The sequence below is a fragment of the Tupaia chinensis genome, unplaced genomic scaffold (genome assembly GCF_000334495.1).
Source record: "Tupaia chinensis unplaced genomic scaffold, TupChi_1.0 Scaffold000228_1, whole genome shotgun sequence".
Classification (NCBI taxonomy): domain Eukaryota; kingdom Metazoa; phylum Chordata; class Mammalia; order Scandentia; family Tupaiidae; genus Tupaia; species Tupaia belangeri.
In genome coordinates this window covers 1925544-1943436 of record NW_006159703.1, presented here as the reverse complement: position 1 = coordinate 1943436, position 17893 = coordinate 1925544, and the positions used below count along the sequence as shown (strand labels likewise).

At 37.8% G+C, this 17893-nt stretch overlaps 1 protein-coding gene across 2 annotated transcripts in view; it reads left to right on the top strand.

The window, feature by feature from the left end:
• Positions 1-17893, top strand: part of LARS1 (leucyl-tRNA synthetase 1) — a 71013-nt gene that overhangs the window by 36797 nt on the left and 16323 nt on the right. Inside the window, exons 19-27 of one of the 2 annotated variants that reach the window (XM_006148038.3) lie at positions 1418-1556; positions 1894-2106; positions 4532-4589; positions 6058-6121; positions 12369-12552; positions 14181-14271; positions 15382-15522; positions 16744-16884; positions 17399-17509. In XM_006148038.3, coding sequence (XP_006148100.1) covers positions 1418-1556; positions 1894-2106; positions 4532-4589; positions 6058-6121; positions 12369-12552; positions 14181-14271; positions 15382-15522; positions 16744-16884; positions 17399-17509 — 1142 coding nt within the window. The remainder of the gene's footprint in view (positions 1-1417; positions 1557-1893; positions 2107-4531; positions 4590-6057; positions 6122-12368; positions 12553-14180; positions 14272-15381; positions 15523-16743; positions 16885-17398; positions 17510-17893) is intronic. The other variant, XM_027771666.1, reaches the window with a different exon arrangement.

The following is a 17893-nucleotide window of genomic DNA, read 5'->3' as shown; positions in this document are numbered from 1 at the left end:
TCTTTCCCTCCCTTTTTTTTAATGTTTGAATTGGAAGCATGAGATTTGGGTTAGAGTGAGGGAAACTAATATGCGATCTTCTACCATCTACCTAGTAGTAAAATATATCTTCTCTAACACACATAATTTTTTTAAGTTATTTTTATTTAGTCTTTTAACTTATTACTATTGTTATTTTTGAAAAGAGTGATTTTATTTAACTTTATTATTTATTTATTAATTAATTATTTTAATTTGATCAGAGAGGGGTAAAGTGAGAAAGAGAGAGAGGGAAAGTGAGAAAGCAAGTTGCCAGGTCCAGGACTTGAACTACAGCTGGTCATGTGGCAGTCCAGTACCCTTAACCACCATGCCACCTGCTGGCCCCCATTATTATTTTTTAATTTGGTATAGGACACATGTACTCACCAGATAGAGACAGAGAGATAGTGAGAAAGTGAGAAAAGAAGCTGCCAGGTCCAGGACTTGAACTGTGGTTGGCCATGTGGGAATTCAGCGTCTTAATTACCATGCCACCTACTGGCCCTATCCACATAGCTTTTATGATGTGACCTTTTTTTTTTTAAAGAATTATTTTATGTGACTTTGTTTATATATTTATTTATTTTAATTTGACCAGAGAGGGCCAGAGTGAGAGAGTGAGAATGAGAGAGTGAAAAAGCAAATCGCCAGGTCTGGGACTTGAACCACAGTCAGCCATGTGAGAGTCCAATGCCCTTAACTACCACGCCACCTGCCGGCTTCATGATGTGACATTTTTATAGATAGATTACAAAACGTCAACCACTTTGCTTGTTTTGAAGTTTTTGCCGTAGGACGTGTGCACTCTTTGGCGAGAGATGGGTGGTGGGGGAGTAAGAAATCACCCCCACAGCGGGATGGCCATGCAGCAATCCTTTCTTCATTCTCCTCTCATAATTTTGGGCACACATGCACGTGGCATCTGGTGTGATATTTCAAGCCGTCAGGTCTAGGGCTTACACTGCAGATCAGCTATGTGGAATCCAGTGCCTTAACCTCCACATTGCCTACTGGCCCATCCATTTTGTTTTTTATGTTATCATTTTATTTTTATAAATAATTTAGTTTCAGTTTGAGCACTACCTGGATAAGCAGCTTTAAAAATACTGTTGTGTTCTTGAAAATGTGGATTGTAAATAATTATTTTATTTAACTTTATTTATTTATTTATTTATTTATTTAAATTTGACCGGCGAGAGACTGAGTGAGTGAGTGAGAGAGAGACAGAGAAAGTGAGAAAGCAATTGGCCAGGTCTGGGACTCGAACTGCAGTGGGCCATGTGGGAGTCCAGTACCCTTAACCACCATGCCACCTGCCGGCCCTCTGAAAATGTGAATTGTATAGATGAAGTGTCTCTGGTTCCTCATACATTAGTTTTTGCTTTCTATTTTATAGGCACTCGCCTGCCTTGGGATGAGCAGTGGCTGATTGAATCACTCTCTGATTCCACTATTTACATGGCATTTTACACAGTGGCACACCTGCTGCAGGGGGGGAACCTGCGAGGACAGGCTGAATCGCCTCTGGGCATCAGGTTGGTCAATATATAAGGGAAAGAAACCTAGTTTGTTAGCAAGAGTTGTGATTTTTTTGGTTTACATATAGAAATTCTCTTTTTAAAATAATTTTCATAAGAATTTATTTAGCAGAATTTTGTCATGTTTTCACCTTTTTATTATTGAACCAAAAAAAAAAAATAGATAGCTCCTCCTCTGTTATTCTCATCTGTTATTCATTCCTATGGGAACCTCTATCTTTGTTTGTTACTGTAACTGCATTAAGAGATTCCTAATTCATGATTAGGGTACGATATTAATTCAAAGAAATTAATATATATGTAATTTATTTGTATTTTTAAAATTTTGTTGTAGACCTCAACAGATGACCAAGGAAGTTTGGGATTATGTTTTTTTCAAGGAGGCTCCTTTTCCTAGTACCCAGATCCCGAAGGAAAAATTAGATCAGTTAAAACAGGAGTTTGAATTTTGGTATCCTGTGGATCTTCGAGTCTCTGGCAAGGATCTTGTTCCAAATCATCTGTCATATTACCTTTATAATCATGTGGCCATGTGGCCAGAACAAAGGTGAGTGCTGAAATAGGTAGGGACTAGATCTATTAATTGTTGATAAAAGTACCTTACGGTTTCAGATAGCTAAGAAATTATGGACCGTATAGCTAAGTTTGCCAATTATACTGCATTCTTTTTCTTATATTCAATGTATATTAAAACAAAAAGTGTATCTCCTGCTATTTGCTACCAAGAAATCCTCTTACCTACTTCAGGCTACCAAAACATGACCTATTTCAGGCACATTGATGATCTGCTAGTAATTCACTTGATGTCTTAGATGCAGGAATAATGTCAATTTAAGATAAATCTTAAGGGGCCAGCAGGTGATGTAGTGGTTAAGGTGCCAGACTCCCACGTGGCTGATCGTGGTTTGAGTCCTGGATCCATTGGCTCAAAACTCATGCCAGGTATATATGCATGCATGCCCAAAGTCCTGAGAGGAGAATGGAGGAGAAGGGATTGTGGCATGGCCATTCCCCCTGGGGAGGTGATTTCTCACTTTTTGTGTCTCTGTGTCTCTCTTTGTCTCTGGTGATCTCATGCACCCTATAGCAAAAATCTCTCAAATAAAAGATTGGTCTTAGAACATTAGAATTAGAAGGAACCGTCCTTTTAGAGTGGGGGCCCCAGGGTTCTAGCATTTGTTGATAGCAGTGTTTTGACTAGAATCTGGGTCCAGTTGAGGCATTTTTAAAAAATAATTATTTTATTTTTTTAAAGAACTATTTTGTTTAACTGTATGTATGTTTGTATGTATTTTAATTTGACCAGAGATGGACAGAGAGAGAGAGAGAAAAGGAAAGTGAGAAAGCAAGCCGTCAGGTCCAGGATTTGAACCATGGTCGGCCATGTGGGAGTGCAGCATCCTTAACCACCACACCACCTGCTGGCCTAGAGTTATTTTATTTTTAACTTTATTTATTTATTTAAATTTGACCAGAGAGGGACAGAGAGAAAGAGAGTGAGAAAAAGCGAGAAAGCAAGCTGTTAGGTCTGGTCCTCGAGCCACCGTTGGTCACATGTGAGTCCAGCACCCTTACCACCATGTCACCTGCTAGTCCCCAGAGGCATTTTTTTTTAATTGCCAGTGGGTACCTGTGCTTCCCAGAGAAGGACAGAAAAAGCACCCTCTGAGGGAGCATGGTCACGCTGCAATTTCTTCTGCTCTATGTGTCTCTCTTGCCCCTACCCAACTCTTCCTAAAGCTTAATATTGTTACCTTAATGATTTCTTATGGGAAAAAATGTTTATGTATATATCCACATAAGTTGTATTTTTTTTTTTGGAGAAGTTTTTGCTATAGGGCGTGTGTGCTCGCCAGAAAGACAGAGAGAGACAGAAAGCAAGAAATCACCTTCCGGGGGGGGGGTGAGAAACCCCCGTCGGGGGGGGGGGGGGATGGCTACGCTGCAGTCCCTTCTCCATTCTCTCGGGATCTTGGGCACACACGCACATGCACCTGGCATAAGTTTAAGCTACCAGGTTGGGGACTTGAACTTTGGCCGATTACATGGGAGTCCAGCAACATAGCCATTACGCCAACTGCTGGTCCCATATATTTTTTTTAATTAAAAATTTCTGTTTTAGTTTTTGATCATAGGGCACATGTGCTTGCTGGACAACTAGAGGGAAAGTAAGAAATCATCCTTTAGAGAGGATGGCCTCCCCACAATCCCTTCTCCTCTCGGGATTTTAGGGCCACGTGCATGTGCGTACACACACACACACACACACACACACACACGTCTGCATGATTTATTTTCAAGTTGCTAGGTTCAGAACTTGAACTGTGATATGCCATATAGGAGTTCAGCACCTTAACCACCACTTCACCGCTGGCCCCTCTATATTTATTTTTAAATTTATGTAAAGGTACCATAGTGTATACAGTGTTCAGTATCTTATAATTTTTTTCCCATAAAATGAGTCTTCACTTATTTTCATATGTGTAGCCCTGCCTATATATGTGTGTGTGTGTGTGTGTGTGTGTGTGTGTGTATTTTAAAAGAACTATTTTACTTTTTAACTTTATCTATTTTTCTTTTAATTTGACTGGGGCAAGGTGTGGCAGGGGGAGCGACAGAGAGCGAGAGAGAGAGAGAGAGAGAGAGAGAAAGAGAAAGCAAGCCGCTGTTACCAGGTCCGGGACTCGAACTGTGGTCGGCCATGTGGAAGTCCAGCGTCCCTAACCACCATACCACCTGCCGGTCCCCCCTGCCTATATTTTAAAACATCATCATTTGCCTAGATCATAGTTTGTATAGCCAATGTTTCAGTTGTTTTCATTTGTTTCCTGTTACAGATGGAACTGCAGTAAATGTTTTTCTACTTGTCTTAGCAAACTTTTTATATGCTAGCATTTACCTCAGAATTTTAAACCTAAACTATAGTCTTTCTTTAATTTCTATTTTCTGTCTTTAAACATTTGCCTGTAAAGTGACAAATGGCCTGTAGCTATAAGAGCAAATGGACATCTCCTCCTCAACTCGGAGAAGGTAAGGCTCACTGCTTCTGATTTAGGAATTTGTACCTTTTTTTTTTTTTTGAAGTTTTGCTGCAGGGTGTATGTGCTCAGTGGAGAGAGGCAGAGACAGAGAGAGGCAGAGACATAGAGAGAGACGGCAAGTGAGAAAGCACTCGGCAGGGGGCACGACCATATCACAGTGCTTTCTCCTCCATTATCCTTGAGATTTGGGGCTCAGGTGCACATGTACCCAGCATATTTTTCAAGCTGCAAGGTCTGGGACTCGAACTGCTCAGCTGCCTTAAAGGGGTATTGTCCACACCATCTACTGGCCCGCACCTTTTATTTTAATTTAAGAAATAATGTGAGTTAATAAGAATTAAAACTCTGTTTAAAATGTTTAGAACTAACCGTATAAAAACTAAATTTTTATCTTTAAAACTGAGCAGGTGGAGTAGATAGTAGTATTAATTGAAGGAAGATGGAGAATACTTACCCTATTAAAATGTGTGTATTTAGAGTGACAAAAGGTAACACCAGTTATGACTAGCGTAAAGATAGAGAAAAAGAAGAGATGGAGACACAGCATAACGATCTCAGCACCGTGCATTGTGACACCAGAAAATGTTTCTGGAATGGTTGAAAAAATGGATTAGTATCTTTTTTAAAAAAACTTTGACTAGCCACCAAATCAGCAGTATAATAGAACAAGAATTTATTGGCATGGGGGCCAGCAGGGGCATGGTGGTTGAGATGCTGGGCTTCCACATGGTCAACTACAGTTTGAATCCCAGACCTGGTAGCTTGTTTTCTCACTTTTCCTCTCTGTCTCTTTCTGGTCAAAATGAAAAAAAATAACAATAATAAGTAAAATTAAATAATTCTTCAAAAAAAGAGTTTATTGGCATGTATCAGAAAGTTGAAGTCATAATCACCTTGTTTTTGGTATCAGCAAAGCTATGATAAAGATAAAAATTTTAAAACTGTGAAGATTGCTAGGCTACACATGATACCTCCTTAGATATGTTGCCGTAAGGCAAAACACAAATTGAACAATCAATTATTGTGATCCGGATGATAGAAGTTCCTAAAATCCTCTCACTTCATGAGCTAGTCCATTTCACTTCGGAGTGACTTTGATTGCCATAAAGCTCTTCCTTATTTAATCAGGTGAAGTGATCAAGAGTTACAGAAGAAGCATTCTATATGTCTAACTCACTTGCCAGGGGGTAGAGAAGGCTAATGAAAAAATGGAAATTGCGTTGGACTGCAGATTTGTCCTCGCTCCATTACTGGTCAGCTAAGTAACCCGAGCAAACTGCTTTATTGGCTCAATTTTGGTTTTTACCTCTCTAAAATTAGCGTGAAGTATCTGTTCTTTTTCATGTTTTGAATCTTTTTTTGTTTTACCTAGTCATAGCCAGCAAAGTTAATTTGAGTTGGCTGATTTAATTTATTTATGTATATTCTTATACCTTATCATTAACTTTCTATTTTAGATGTCAAAGTCCACAGGCAACTTTCTCACTTTGACCCAAGCTATTGACAAATTTTCAGCTGATGGTGAGTATACTTTTTAGTTATTGCTATTGCATGGGATCTGATTTTCTCCTGAGATTACAAAAGACAAAATTTGTATTTATTTTTGTTCGTTTTTAAGAAAATTTTAATACATTCATGTTTTCTCTGTGGACAAACAACATCTATTTAAAACACAAGAATTATTGATGTGATTTGTTTAGGAGTGAATTAAAGCTGAAGTTACTTATTATTTCTGTTTTGTTTTTGCTGGAGAGTGCATGTTCTTGCCAAGAAGAGAGAGACAAAGCTAGCAATCCGCCACGGAGGATGGTTATGCCGCGATCCTTCCTCTCTTACTCCTTTCTGGATTTTGTGTACATACATACTTGCACCCAGCATGTTTTTAACGCTGCGGGTTGGGCCAGCAGGTGGTGTGGTAGTTAAAAGCACTGGACTTGCACATGCCCAACCATGGTTTGGGTCCCAGACCCACCCAGCACTTGCCTTCTTACTTTCCCTCCCTATATCTCTGTTTTTCTTTCTCTGATGAGTACATGTGTCCTACAGAAAATTAAAAACAAAAAATTTAAGCATTCTTTTAAAAAATGATAAATAGAGGCTATAAGGTCTAGGTGTCTGGGACTTGACCTGTAAAGTCGACCATGTGGGACCCAGCTGCCTTAACTACCATGCCGCCAGCTGGCCCAGGAGTCTTATTTAAAGAGAAACTCAGTGTAATCTAAATTTCAGACTTGCTTTGTAGAGATGCTGAACATGTAGGAAACTTTTCTAAGATATTTTTCTTTGTATTTGGTATTCTCATTGGTGACTTAAACATAAAAATGTTTATTTTTTAGAAAAAAAGTTATTTGGCCTCAGTTCTCTTGCATTTTATTATTACTTTTTCAAGAGAAAAGGCGTATTGTCTATCCTGAAGGAAGCATTCATTTCTTATGTAACTAGTTGTCTTTGGTATGTCAGGATACATCTTTTTATTGATTGTAGCTAGCCTAGTTTGAGTTCTTGGTTTCTCTTAACTTTTTCTGACCATCTCTTAGAATATGTGTTATGGGGCTGGCTTGGTGGTAAGGTAGCTGGATCCCACATGACTGACTGTGCAGTATAAGTCTTGGACCTAGGAGCTTGGAAAACATGCTGAGCATGTATGCATATGTGCCCCAAATCCCAATGGGATAGAGAAATGAAGGAAAAGGGATTGTGGTGTGACCCATGTCATTGGGGAGTACTGCTCCTTTCCCAACCTCTCTCTCTGTCTTTGGTGAGTGGACATGCCCTCTGGCAAATTGAAAAAAAAAAAAGTGATATTTACTTTTTAAAATTTTATTTATTTTTTATTTTTATTTTTTAGAGGTTTTCGCTATAGGGCGCGTGCGCTCGCCAGACAGACAGAGAGAGATATAGAGACAGAAAGCGAGAAATCACCCCCCGGGGGGATGGTCACGCCGCAATCCCTTCTCCTCCGTTCTCCTCTCAGGATCTTGGGCATGCACGCACACGCGCCTGGCGTGAGTTCTAAGCCACCGGGTCCGAGACGCGAACCGTGGTTGACTACGTGGGAATCCAGCAACATAGCCATTACACTAACTGCTGGTTCCCGTGATATTTACTTTTGAATAAATGATACATTCATATGGTTAAAATTCAGAAGGTATAAAAGGCATGTGTAATGAAGATAATCTCTCTTCCTCCTATCCCCTAGCTACCCATATTTTTCTCAGAGGTAAAATTAGTTTCTTCATACACTCTCATAGATTGCTAGTGAGAATGCATATTGGTATTACCTTCCTGGAGGCAAATGTGGCAGTACCTAACAAAACTTACATGTTCGATCAAATAATGCTACTTTTAGTGATTTACCCTAAAGATACCTCTGCAACAACACAAAAATATATAGGCATATGATCATTTACTATAGCATTGTTTATACTTGCATAATGTTGGAATCTTCCTAAATGGTGAGTAAGTGAAAAACTATGATATAGCCCATGTAACGCAGTACTATTTAGCTGTAAAGAAACGAGAATGAGAATTCTCAAAAGTAATTTAGAATAATTTCCAAGATCTTCTTGTAAGTGGAAAAAGAATAAACTATGCAAAATGATACCTAATGTATGTACCCTTATGTTGCAAAGTTGGGATTGTAAGTGGAAAAAGAATAAACTATGCAAAATGATACCTAATGTATGTACCCTTATGTTGCAAAGTTGGGAATATAGGAATATATACGGCTAATTTTAAAAAGTCTTGGGGGGCCAGCATGTGGTGAGGTAAATAAGATGCCGAATTCTCAGGCTGACCATGGTTTGAGTCCTGGACCCAGCAGCTTGAAAATCATACCAGGCATGTGTACATGCATGTCCCAAATCCCAAGAGGATAATAGAGGAGAAGAGATTGTATCATGGACATCCCCACTGTTGCTGGGGGTAGGGGGATTTCTCACTGTACCTTTTTCTTTATCTCTGTCTCTCTCCAGCAAGTGCCCTATGTCAAAAACCTAAAATAAAAAGTGCTGGGATGGTGAGTGAATGGGAAGAGTAGACATTAGATAGTGAGGAAAACCCTTCTGAAGTATACTTTTTAAAATAGTTTTGGCTCTTAGAACCATAGTGATGGCTCACGTACCAAAATATTAAATACCTAGTTAATATCAACGGAGATGTGGGGAAGACTCCAAGTGGAATACCATCAGTAATAAATGGACATAGCTACATTGCAAAGGAGAGCATGACCATACTAAAGGGGATAGGGAAAAACTAGATGAAGTAACTTTGAAAAGACATGTTTTGTTTGGATACTAAAGCTAAAGACCAGAAGAGCTATATACAAAAACTATAGGTAATGTCTGCTTCTTATAAGAAATATAATCAATTATAAAACTGTGTAACCAGTGTAGAATAAATACATTGAAGATAATGAGGACCTCTGTCTCAGAGAGACTTGTTAGAACAAAGAAACTTAAATAAGCAAAGAAGGACTATGAGAATGAACCTGTGGTGTTGGATTGAAATGGGCAGAATCAGTATGAGCTTGTGATTTTTATTTCGTGTATGATATATGGACATAGAAATAATGACAGAGGGTTTGGGATGTGTTGGCTATCTACATGTCTTTCCCTTGTTCTCTGTTGAGCAGTGAAACGTCAAAAGCAGTAAAATACCTCGTGTTCCTATCTTGGTTTTTCTATACCATTCTTCTGTGAAATGAATTAGGGCTTTCAGGAGAAGTGATTGATTTGTGGGCTGGGATAGGGAAAATACAAGATAAGATCTTTTTTTTTTTTAAACAATTATTTCATCCAACTTTATTTTATTTATTTTAATTTAATTTGACCCAGAGAGGGTCAGAGTGAGAGAGAGAGAGAGAGAGAGAAAGCAAGCTGCCATGTCCGGGACTCAAACTGCCATCGGCCACATGGAAGTCAAGAGCTCCTAACTACCACGCCACCTGCTGGCCCCAAGTATGGAACATCTTATGGTGTTAGAAAATAAAGAAGTGCTTAAAAAAGAATGGGGACACGTTGAAAGGACACAGGAGTCAATTTGAAGGAGTTCTTGATGGTAAAGCTAGAATAATTTAAGCAACAAAATAAATAGTTATAGTATTGGATTGTAACCCAGTACATAAAATAATTATTCATGAGTCCACACTGATATATGTTAATAATTGAATAAATCAGTAGCGGGAGGTAGAGATGTCTCTTCCTTTCAATTCCAGTTAATAAATGTAGAAATATTGAGTGAGATATAAAATCACCTTTAGGCAAACACTAGTTATAATTGTTACAGGCAGGAGCCACCAATGGTTGCTAAAATCAGTGGGTAAAATTTTCAAAAGAAACCAGATATTTGCATATTCTGAGTGCCTTCTCAAAGATATTAATCACAAAGGGAAAAGTAGTAACTGCATGGTTACTATAGTGGAGAAACTTACAGGCTAATCCCCTTAACCAAGTGATGATGGCTGGCATCATCAGAAATAGTCATATTAGCGTCACGGACCTCCCTGGTGTGATACACTGAGAAGGACACAACATCTTCTGTGTGTATGTGTGTGTGTGTGTTTTAATTGACTGAGAGTGTGTGCACTCACCATACAGGGAGAGAGAGAAAGAGAGAGAGAGAGAGAGAGAGAAAGCACCCCCATTGGGACATGGTCATGCCACAATCCCCTTTCCTCCACTTCTCCATCCTATCAGGATCCTGGGTATGCATACATATGTGCCTGGTGTGTTCCTCAAGCCGTCAGGGCCAGGATTTGAACTGTGGTTGGCCATGTGAGATACAGCTCCCCCAGTCACTAGCTCTCGGGTCAGCCCTCTTATAATATTCTTGCCAGAAATTTATACCCTCAGTATATTCAGGAGAAGATATCAGACAAAACCACATTTGTACCAGTTCTTTTAAATAACTAATTCTAGTATTATCAGAAGTGTCAGGATTGTGAAAGATAAGGAAAGATTGAGAACTGTCACAGATTTTAAGAGACATTAAGGGGGGGACACAACAATTAAATGCGATGTATGTGGAATTCTAGATTTTATGCTGGAACAGAACAAGCGTATTGAAGAAACACTGGACCTTTGGTTAATAGTATTGTACTAGTGTTAACTTCCTGGTTTTGATACTATAGTTTAAAAAGTTGTTAACATTAGAGATGCTATGTAATATTGGGTTATCAGAAAAGTCACGATGTATTTTTTCACAGAAAAATGTATAAGAATACATCGTGACTTTTCTGATGACCCAATAGTATACGTTTATTCTCTACTGATTTTTGTGATTTTTCTGGAGGTGTGAAATTATTCTAAAATAAAAAGGAAAAATGTGTTTAGTTTTTTATGTATTCAAAAGGTATCTGCTACATACATAACATCTAAGTATTTAATTTTATTTATTGTTAATATTTTAAAATTTGCTCTAAGACATATGTGCTCACCAGAGACATACAGAGAAGAGACAGAGAAAGAGGGAGAAAGTGAGAAAGCAAGCTGCCAGGTCTGGGACTCAAACTGCAGTCAGTCATGTGGGAGTCCAGCCCCTTAAGCACCATGTCACCTGCTGGTATCCAGATACGTACTTTAATGCTACATGTTCTCATCTCCATTTGAGACATGGAGAGTATAGTATACTGTACTTCACCGTGTCATTTCCACCTAACAATTCATATTTGAAATTATGCCATATAGTGCATAATGGAGATTTTGTTTTTTCAGAAATAATATTTCATTGTAGGAATATCTTGTAATTTATTTAATTAGGTTTTACTAGTGGATATATATCTAGGGTTTTTCCAGTATTTTCAAGTGGAAAGTTTTAGTTATGTTAAGAGATAAGAATTGAAAAATAATTTTTTTAAGAGAGATTTTTGCTATAGGGCACATGTGCTTGCCAGAGAGACAGAGAGATAGAGAGACAGAAAGTGAGAGATCACCCCCCCCCCCCCGGGGTATGGCCATGCCCCATTCCCTTCTCTTCCTTTCTCTCTTGGGAGATGCGTGTATATACACCTGGCTTGAGTTTAAAGCTGCTGGGTTCAGGACTTGAACCGTGGTCAATTAGGTGGGAGTCCAGCGATGTAACCATTATATCATCTTTTTCGAAAAAGTACTTTTATTAGTGGAGAACGTGAAAGAACCTAGTTTCAGGGCTGAGAAATTACACACACACTTGTACACATAAGACTCCAATGTATGTTTTCACGCATTAAAATACAATATTTTGCTGCCATTAATTGAGACTGAGATGATGGTAAGGAAACCACCAAGAAGTGTGTTAGCTATCCCCAGTTCATCATTTCTTTTTCTGCCTCATTAAAGATCACTTTATCTCAACTCAGTATGCCTGAGAAGAAATAGATGTTGACACTGAATATGTGCAAATCAGCACACATGGTTTAAGTGTTTAAACATAGTTACTAGGGATCCTACTTTTGGTGGTTTTTATTTTGGCTGTTGATCCAGGACAATTCTTTAAAACATTTATTTCTTAGTTTATATGTGAGTTTTGTAGTATACCCAACTAGACACATAGTTAACACTTGGTAACATGATTTTAATTCATTGTTTTCTAAAAAAATAATTATTTGTTTAATTCCATTTGTTGTTATTATTTTTCGATTTGACCAGAGAGAGAGAGAGAAAGAGAAAGGGAGAAAGAAATCTGCCAGGTCTGGGACTTGTGGGAATCTAGAGCCTTTAACCACCAAGCCAGTGCTGCCGCTCCCCCCCCTTTTTAAATTTCATTGATTTTTCTTTTTGTCTTCTTCCAGGAATGCGTTTGGCTCTGGCTGATGCTGGTGACACGGTTGAAGATGCCAACTTTGTGGAAGCCATGGCAGATGCAGGTATTCTCCGTCTGTACACCTGGGTAGAATGGGTCAAAGAAATGGTTGCCAACTGGGACAGCCTAAGAAGTGGTCCTGCCAGTACTTTCAATGATAGAGTTTTTGCCAGGTAATCTATGGGTCCTCATCATTTTGTAATTTAGAGTTCCTTAGTTCTGGTGCATTTTTAAGTTTTCTCTTTTTTTTTCTAAAATAGTCATTAAAAATGAAATTATTATTGAAGGTTTTCTTGTGCCAGGCACTATGTTAAGTACTTTGCATCCGTTATCTGATGTTAGTTGTAAAGCAGCCTTATATTAAAAAGATAATAGGGCCAGCCTGTGGTGTGGTGGTTAAGGCTGCTGGATCCCACATGACTGACTGCATGGTTTGAGTCTCAGACCTGGCAGATTGAAAAACAGTATGCTTGGGTGTGTGTGAGTGCATGCTCAAAATTCTAAAAAGAGAAATGGAGGAGAATGGATTGCATCCTGGCCATCCCCTGTGAGGATGGTTTCTCACTTTCCTTTTCTCTCTTCTCTCTTCAGTAAGTACATATACCCTCTAGAAAATTAAAAAAAAAAAGGTATTAAGTTTGTTTTATAAATAAAGAAATAGAGGCTTAGGAAAATTAGGTATTTCATTAAGTTCCTCAAAGCTAATGATTGTAAACTTGGGATATGAACTTATTTCTTTATGTGTCCGAAGACTGTATAACTGTTTTCTCATACCATCTTGTGAAAGAGTAGGGCAGAATACTTAAAGTCAATACCCTTTTCCATTTCTATTAATTCATCCTAAACACTGGTGTTACAAAGATGAATTAGAGTCTTCTCTTCTTTAGCAAGAGAGACAAAAACCCATCTGGTTTTAAGTGCAATAGTAGAGATAAAGAAAAATTCATAGATAACATGTGAATTCTGTTTTTTTTTTTTTTTTTTTGGAAAATAGACAACATTGTTTCAGGTAGAGGAGAAGGCATATATAAGCCACTAAAAGAGTATGAGATTTACTTGAAGTTTAGTATGTAGGAGGTAGGAGATAAAATGGGTTGGGGCGAGATTAGGCCAAATTAAGAAGGGCCTAAGAGTGACAGGATTAATTTTTTTCCCCCTAATATCCAGTATTAGTTTTTAAAACGTAACAGTTAAAACCTGGTTATAGCCTTAGTGAAACTGCTTTCATATTTCATTTTGGGTTTCTTAACAAGGTTTTTCACCATGGCATATAAACTCTTTTTTTTTTAAGAGGTTTTTGCATTAGGGCTCTTGCATTCACTGGAAGGGGTGGGGGAGAAAGCGAGAAATCACCCCCTAGTGAGGATGGCCACACCACAATCCCTTCTCCTCCTTTCTCCTCTCGGGATCTTGGGCACGTACACACACACAGCCAGTGTGAGTTTAAGCCATCGGGTCCGGGACTCAACTGTGGTTGACTACGTGGGAGTCCAGCGACATAGCCATTACGCCAACTGCTGGTCCCTCATCATGGGATTTTGATTCTTAACTAGGCTATCAAAAACAGGAATTCTTGGCAGTATCTGATGACAATAGTTAGGACAGATGAAGAGTCGAGACTACAGTAGTCAGTCTTAAGGAACATAAAGATGGATCTGTGTTAGGTAATTTTAAATGTTTCAGGCATTGTTCTCATTTTACTGCTTTTTAGTATATGCAGCAGTTTTTATATTTATATACATATATATATATATATATATTTGTCTTTAAACTCAATAACCTTTTTCTTCCTCTTCAATAGTGAAATGAATGCAGGAATTATAAAAACAGATCAAAACTATGAAAAGATGATGTTTAAAGAAGCTTTGAAAACAGGGTTTTTTGAATTTCAGGTAGGCTATTCTTTTGGTAGCTATAAAACATGTCAGTGTGAATAAAATATATTTTTTTCTCTTTATGCAGTAACATAATTATTTGTCTAAAACTTAGATTGAAAATCTTGCCAAGAAATGTGAAATTCTTCAATAAACTGGGATTTTTAAGTAGTGTTCTTTTTAGCTTTTTTTCTGTTGTGTCCATTTAATGTAAGAATTCTGTTTTTAGTTAAGCCATGAACATGATTAAAGAGACTAAATCTAAAAATTAGCCACACTTTCCAGGAAAGCTTTTTGAAATGCATAAAAGTAAAGGCGAAATTATAATGAATTGCTATTAGTTTAAAAGCCAGTATTTTCCGAGGTTTTCCACAAGGTGTCAGTATTTCCTCACGTTTGGCTTTTGAAGTACTTAAAGTGCAGCTTTACTCAATCAGTTTTGTAAAATACCACATTGGATTTATGTAACTTGGTTTTCAGAGATGTGGTTAAATAAGGATAAGTGCTGAGCATAGCAGTGTGTTGTATTTATAGCCTTTTTTGATATTTAATATCTTTCCTGTATGCTACGCAGAGCATTCACTCTTGGTACACAGTTAAAATAGTTCATTATGTCTCAGTTACAAAATGTGTTTTAAAAGATGTTTTTTTTCTGGAGAATTCTAATGTAAAACTGTAATGTCTTTTGGACAGAGATTGCTACACACTTGAAAAATTCTTAAACTCTACAATAATTAATTATGAAATTTTTTTAAAGTTTTTTTTTGTTTTGTTTTTGTTTTTGTTATCGGGCACTTGCACTCACCAGAGAGAAACAGAGAAAGTGAAAACTCATCCCCCAATGGGGATAGCCATGCCGCTATTCCCTCTCCTTCATTCTCCTTCTAGGATTTTGGGCATGTACATATGCTCGGTGTGACTTCCAGGAACCAGGTCAGGGACCTGAACTACTTTCAGCCTTGTGGGAGTTCAGTGTCTTAACCATCGCACCACCTCCTGGCCCTCATGGAATTTAAAAGGCTGAAAACTTAAAAATGTATGAAAACCAAGATATTGAGAATTTTTTCCTTTAATTTTATTTTAAAGAAATTAAGTAAGGGGAATGGTAAATAATTTTGTATTTTATAGGCTGCGAAGGATAAGTACCGTGAATTGGCCATAGAAGGGATGCACAGAGAACTTGTGTTTCGTTTTATTGAAGTTCAGACACTTCTCTTGGCTCCAATCTGTCCACATTTGTGTGAGCACATCTGGACACTCCTGGGAAAGGTATTATAAAATGTCGTGAGTGGTTTTGATTTTGGCCTTATTTAATAAATGTGATAATGTTAATTAAAGAAAAGGCTGAGAATGAGTTATTTCAGGAACTATGCTGGATTCATTATTGTAATTACTATAGTTTTTAAAGAGTTTTTAAAGAAAGAATTTCATCAGAGAGAGCAATAGAGAGACAAGCACCCCCCAGTAAGGTTGTCATGCCACACGTGTTCCTGCTGGATGCAGGGTGATCTCGGGAGGTGAGCCTGGCATCTTCCAGCGTGACTTCAGCATGTCAGAGTGGTGCGTTCGTTAGTGCTGCGCCGTCAAGGCGGACCTAGCATCATAATTATTACAACAGATTATAGCTACCTCCTATTTAGATAGACACATCATGTATATGTCTTTATAAACATTCACACACTGATATATTTTAAAAATGTGATTATGTATTTTTTTATCAATTAACTTCTTTCCATTAGGAAATGTTATGATATAGTTGAGTATATTCAGATATATATTTGAATACATGTATAACTAATACTGTTTTTCCAACTGTTGAAAAGATGAAAATATTGAGAAAGATATAAACAGCTTCTATGAGTCGCTTATAAACAAAGATAGAAATGTATATTTGCATAAATACTCTTGTTTTATATAAAGCTCCTGGCATATATAAGACTGCATATTCAGGGATATTATATTAGCATTCTTACTGTGAAGATAAATTCAATTACTTTTGCCAGGCTTGCAGATAAATAGATCGGCTGGTTTAATAACTCCTTTTCAACCCTATTAGCCAGGCTCTTGTACTTTTCAGTGCATGAACAATGTAAAAATGTGCTTATGATCTATATACCAAATAGCCATACTTGCAAAACTGGATATATTAATAGGATAGAATCTTGAGAGTGTGCATAATTTATATAATAATGATTAAATTTAGGCCAATTAGCATTACATAATTTTCTTTGAAAGTGAGCATATGTGTGTGGGTATTAATATGCTTGTACAAATGGATGCTAATTAAGAATGTAGAGTCAGACTTCACAGCTTGAATTCTAGGGAACATTAGATCAGGGGCTGTAGAAGTGTGCTATGTGTAGTCAGCTTTGAACTTCGAGCACACAGCTACAGATGGTAGCCTTGGTATGAAAACTGTAACCAAGAGTCAGGAAATAGTTGTGTTGTCTAATCTCACTGAACCTTTTTTTGTTTTTGCTTTTTTAAAAGCCTGGCTCAATTATAAATGCTTCATGGCCTGTGGCAGGTCCTGTGGATGAAGCCTTAATACGTTCCTCACAGTATCTCATGGAAGTAGCCCATGACCTGAGACTACGACTGAAGAACTATATGATGCCAGCTAAAGGGAAGGTGAGGTCGTTTTCTTAACAAGATTGTTTGTTTTTTTTTGTTTGTTTGTTTGTTTTTGTTTTTGTTGTTTGCCAAGGGACATATGCGCATGCCAGAGAGAGAGAGACACAGAGAGAGGAAGAAAGCACCCTTAAGGGGCACGTAGTCACGCAGCAGTCCCCTCTCCGTTTTTCCATCTTTTCAGGATTTTGGGTACATGTGTACATGCACCCAGGTTTTTAAAACCACCAGGGCCAGGATTCAATGCCTACATGTTGGGCCCTTTGAGATCGAGCTCCCTTAACCACTAGGCCATGGGGCCTGCCTGAAAGATTACTGATCAGTTAACTTTGAAAAGTAATGGAAATGAAAAAGACTTTCATTAAACATGTACAGGACTATGTTTGCTGTGTTACATTTCTACAGTGTGTATATTTTTTAATGTTAAAGGCCAGCAGTTTTCAAGGAGGATTCTTGTCAGAGTCTGTTTAGATAAGAGCAAGTAAATGTTTTTTCCTTTTCTTCTATGCTGCAGAAGACTGATAAGCAACTACCTCAGAAGCCCTCACATTGTACCATCTACGTGGCAAAGAACTATCCACCTTGGCAACACACCACTCTGTCCGTTCTACGGAACCACTTTCTGGTGATGCTCTTTTCCCCCAGCATCGTTGTGGACTCCCTGTGTTCTTTTTGTTTTTAGAATGTTAGCAATGAAAGGAAGACGGATAGCTTTGTTCAATTCCCTCTAGATAGGGAACGTGCTTTGTAACCTCGGTGGAGGGAAAAGCTGTTATTTTTTCATAATTTTTTAAACTTTCATACAAAAATACACTGGATCTAGTTGTTTGTAATTGAAAGGTGTGTAGTTAGAATTATGTGTGTAGTTAAAATTAGGAAGCAAAAGGACAGTTTGCCCTTTGAATTTGTTGTGTTTTAGTGAGATTCATGAAGCTTTAACCTTACTATGTTCGAAAAAAGTTGAAGTGTGGTTCTTGAGAATTTTAGAAGAATTGTTCAACCTGATAAT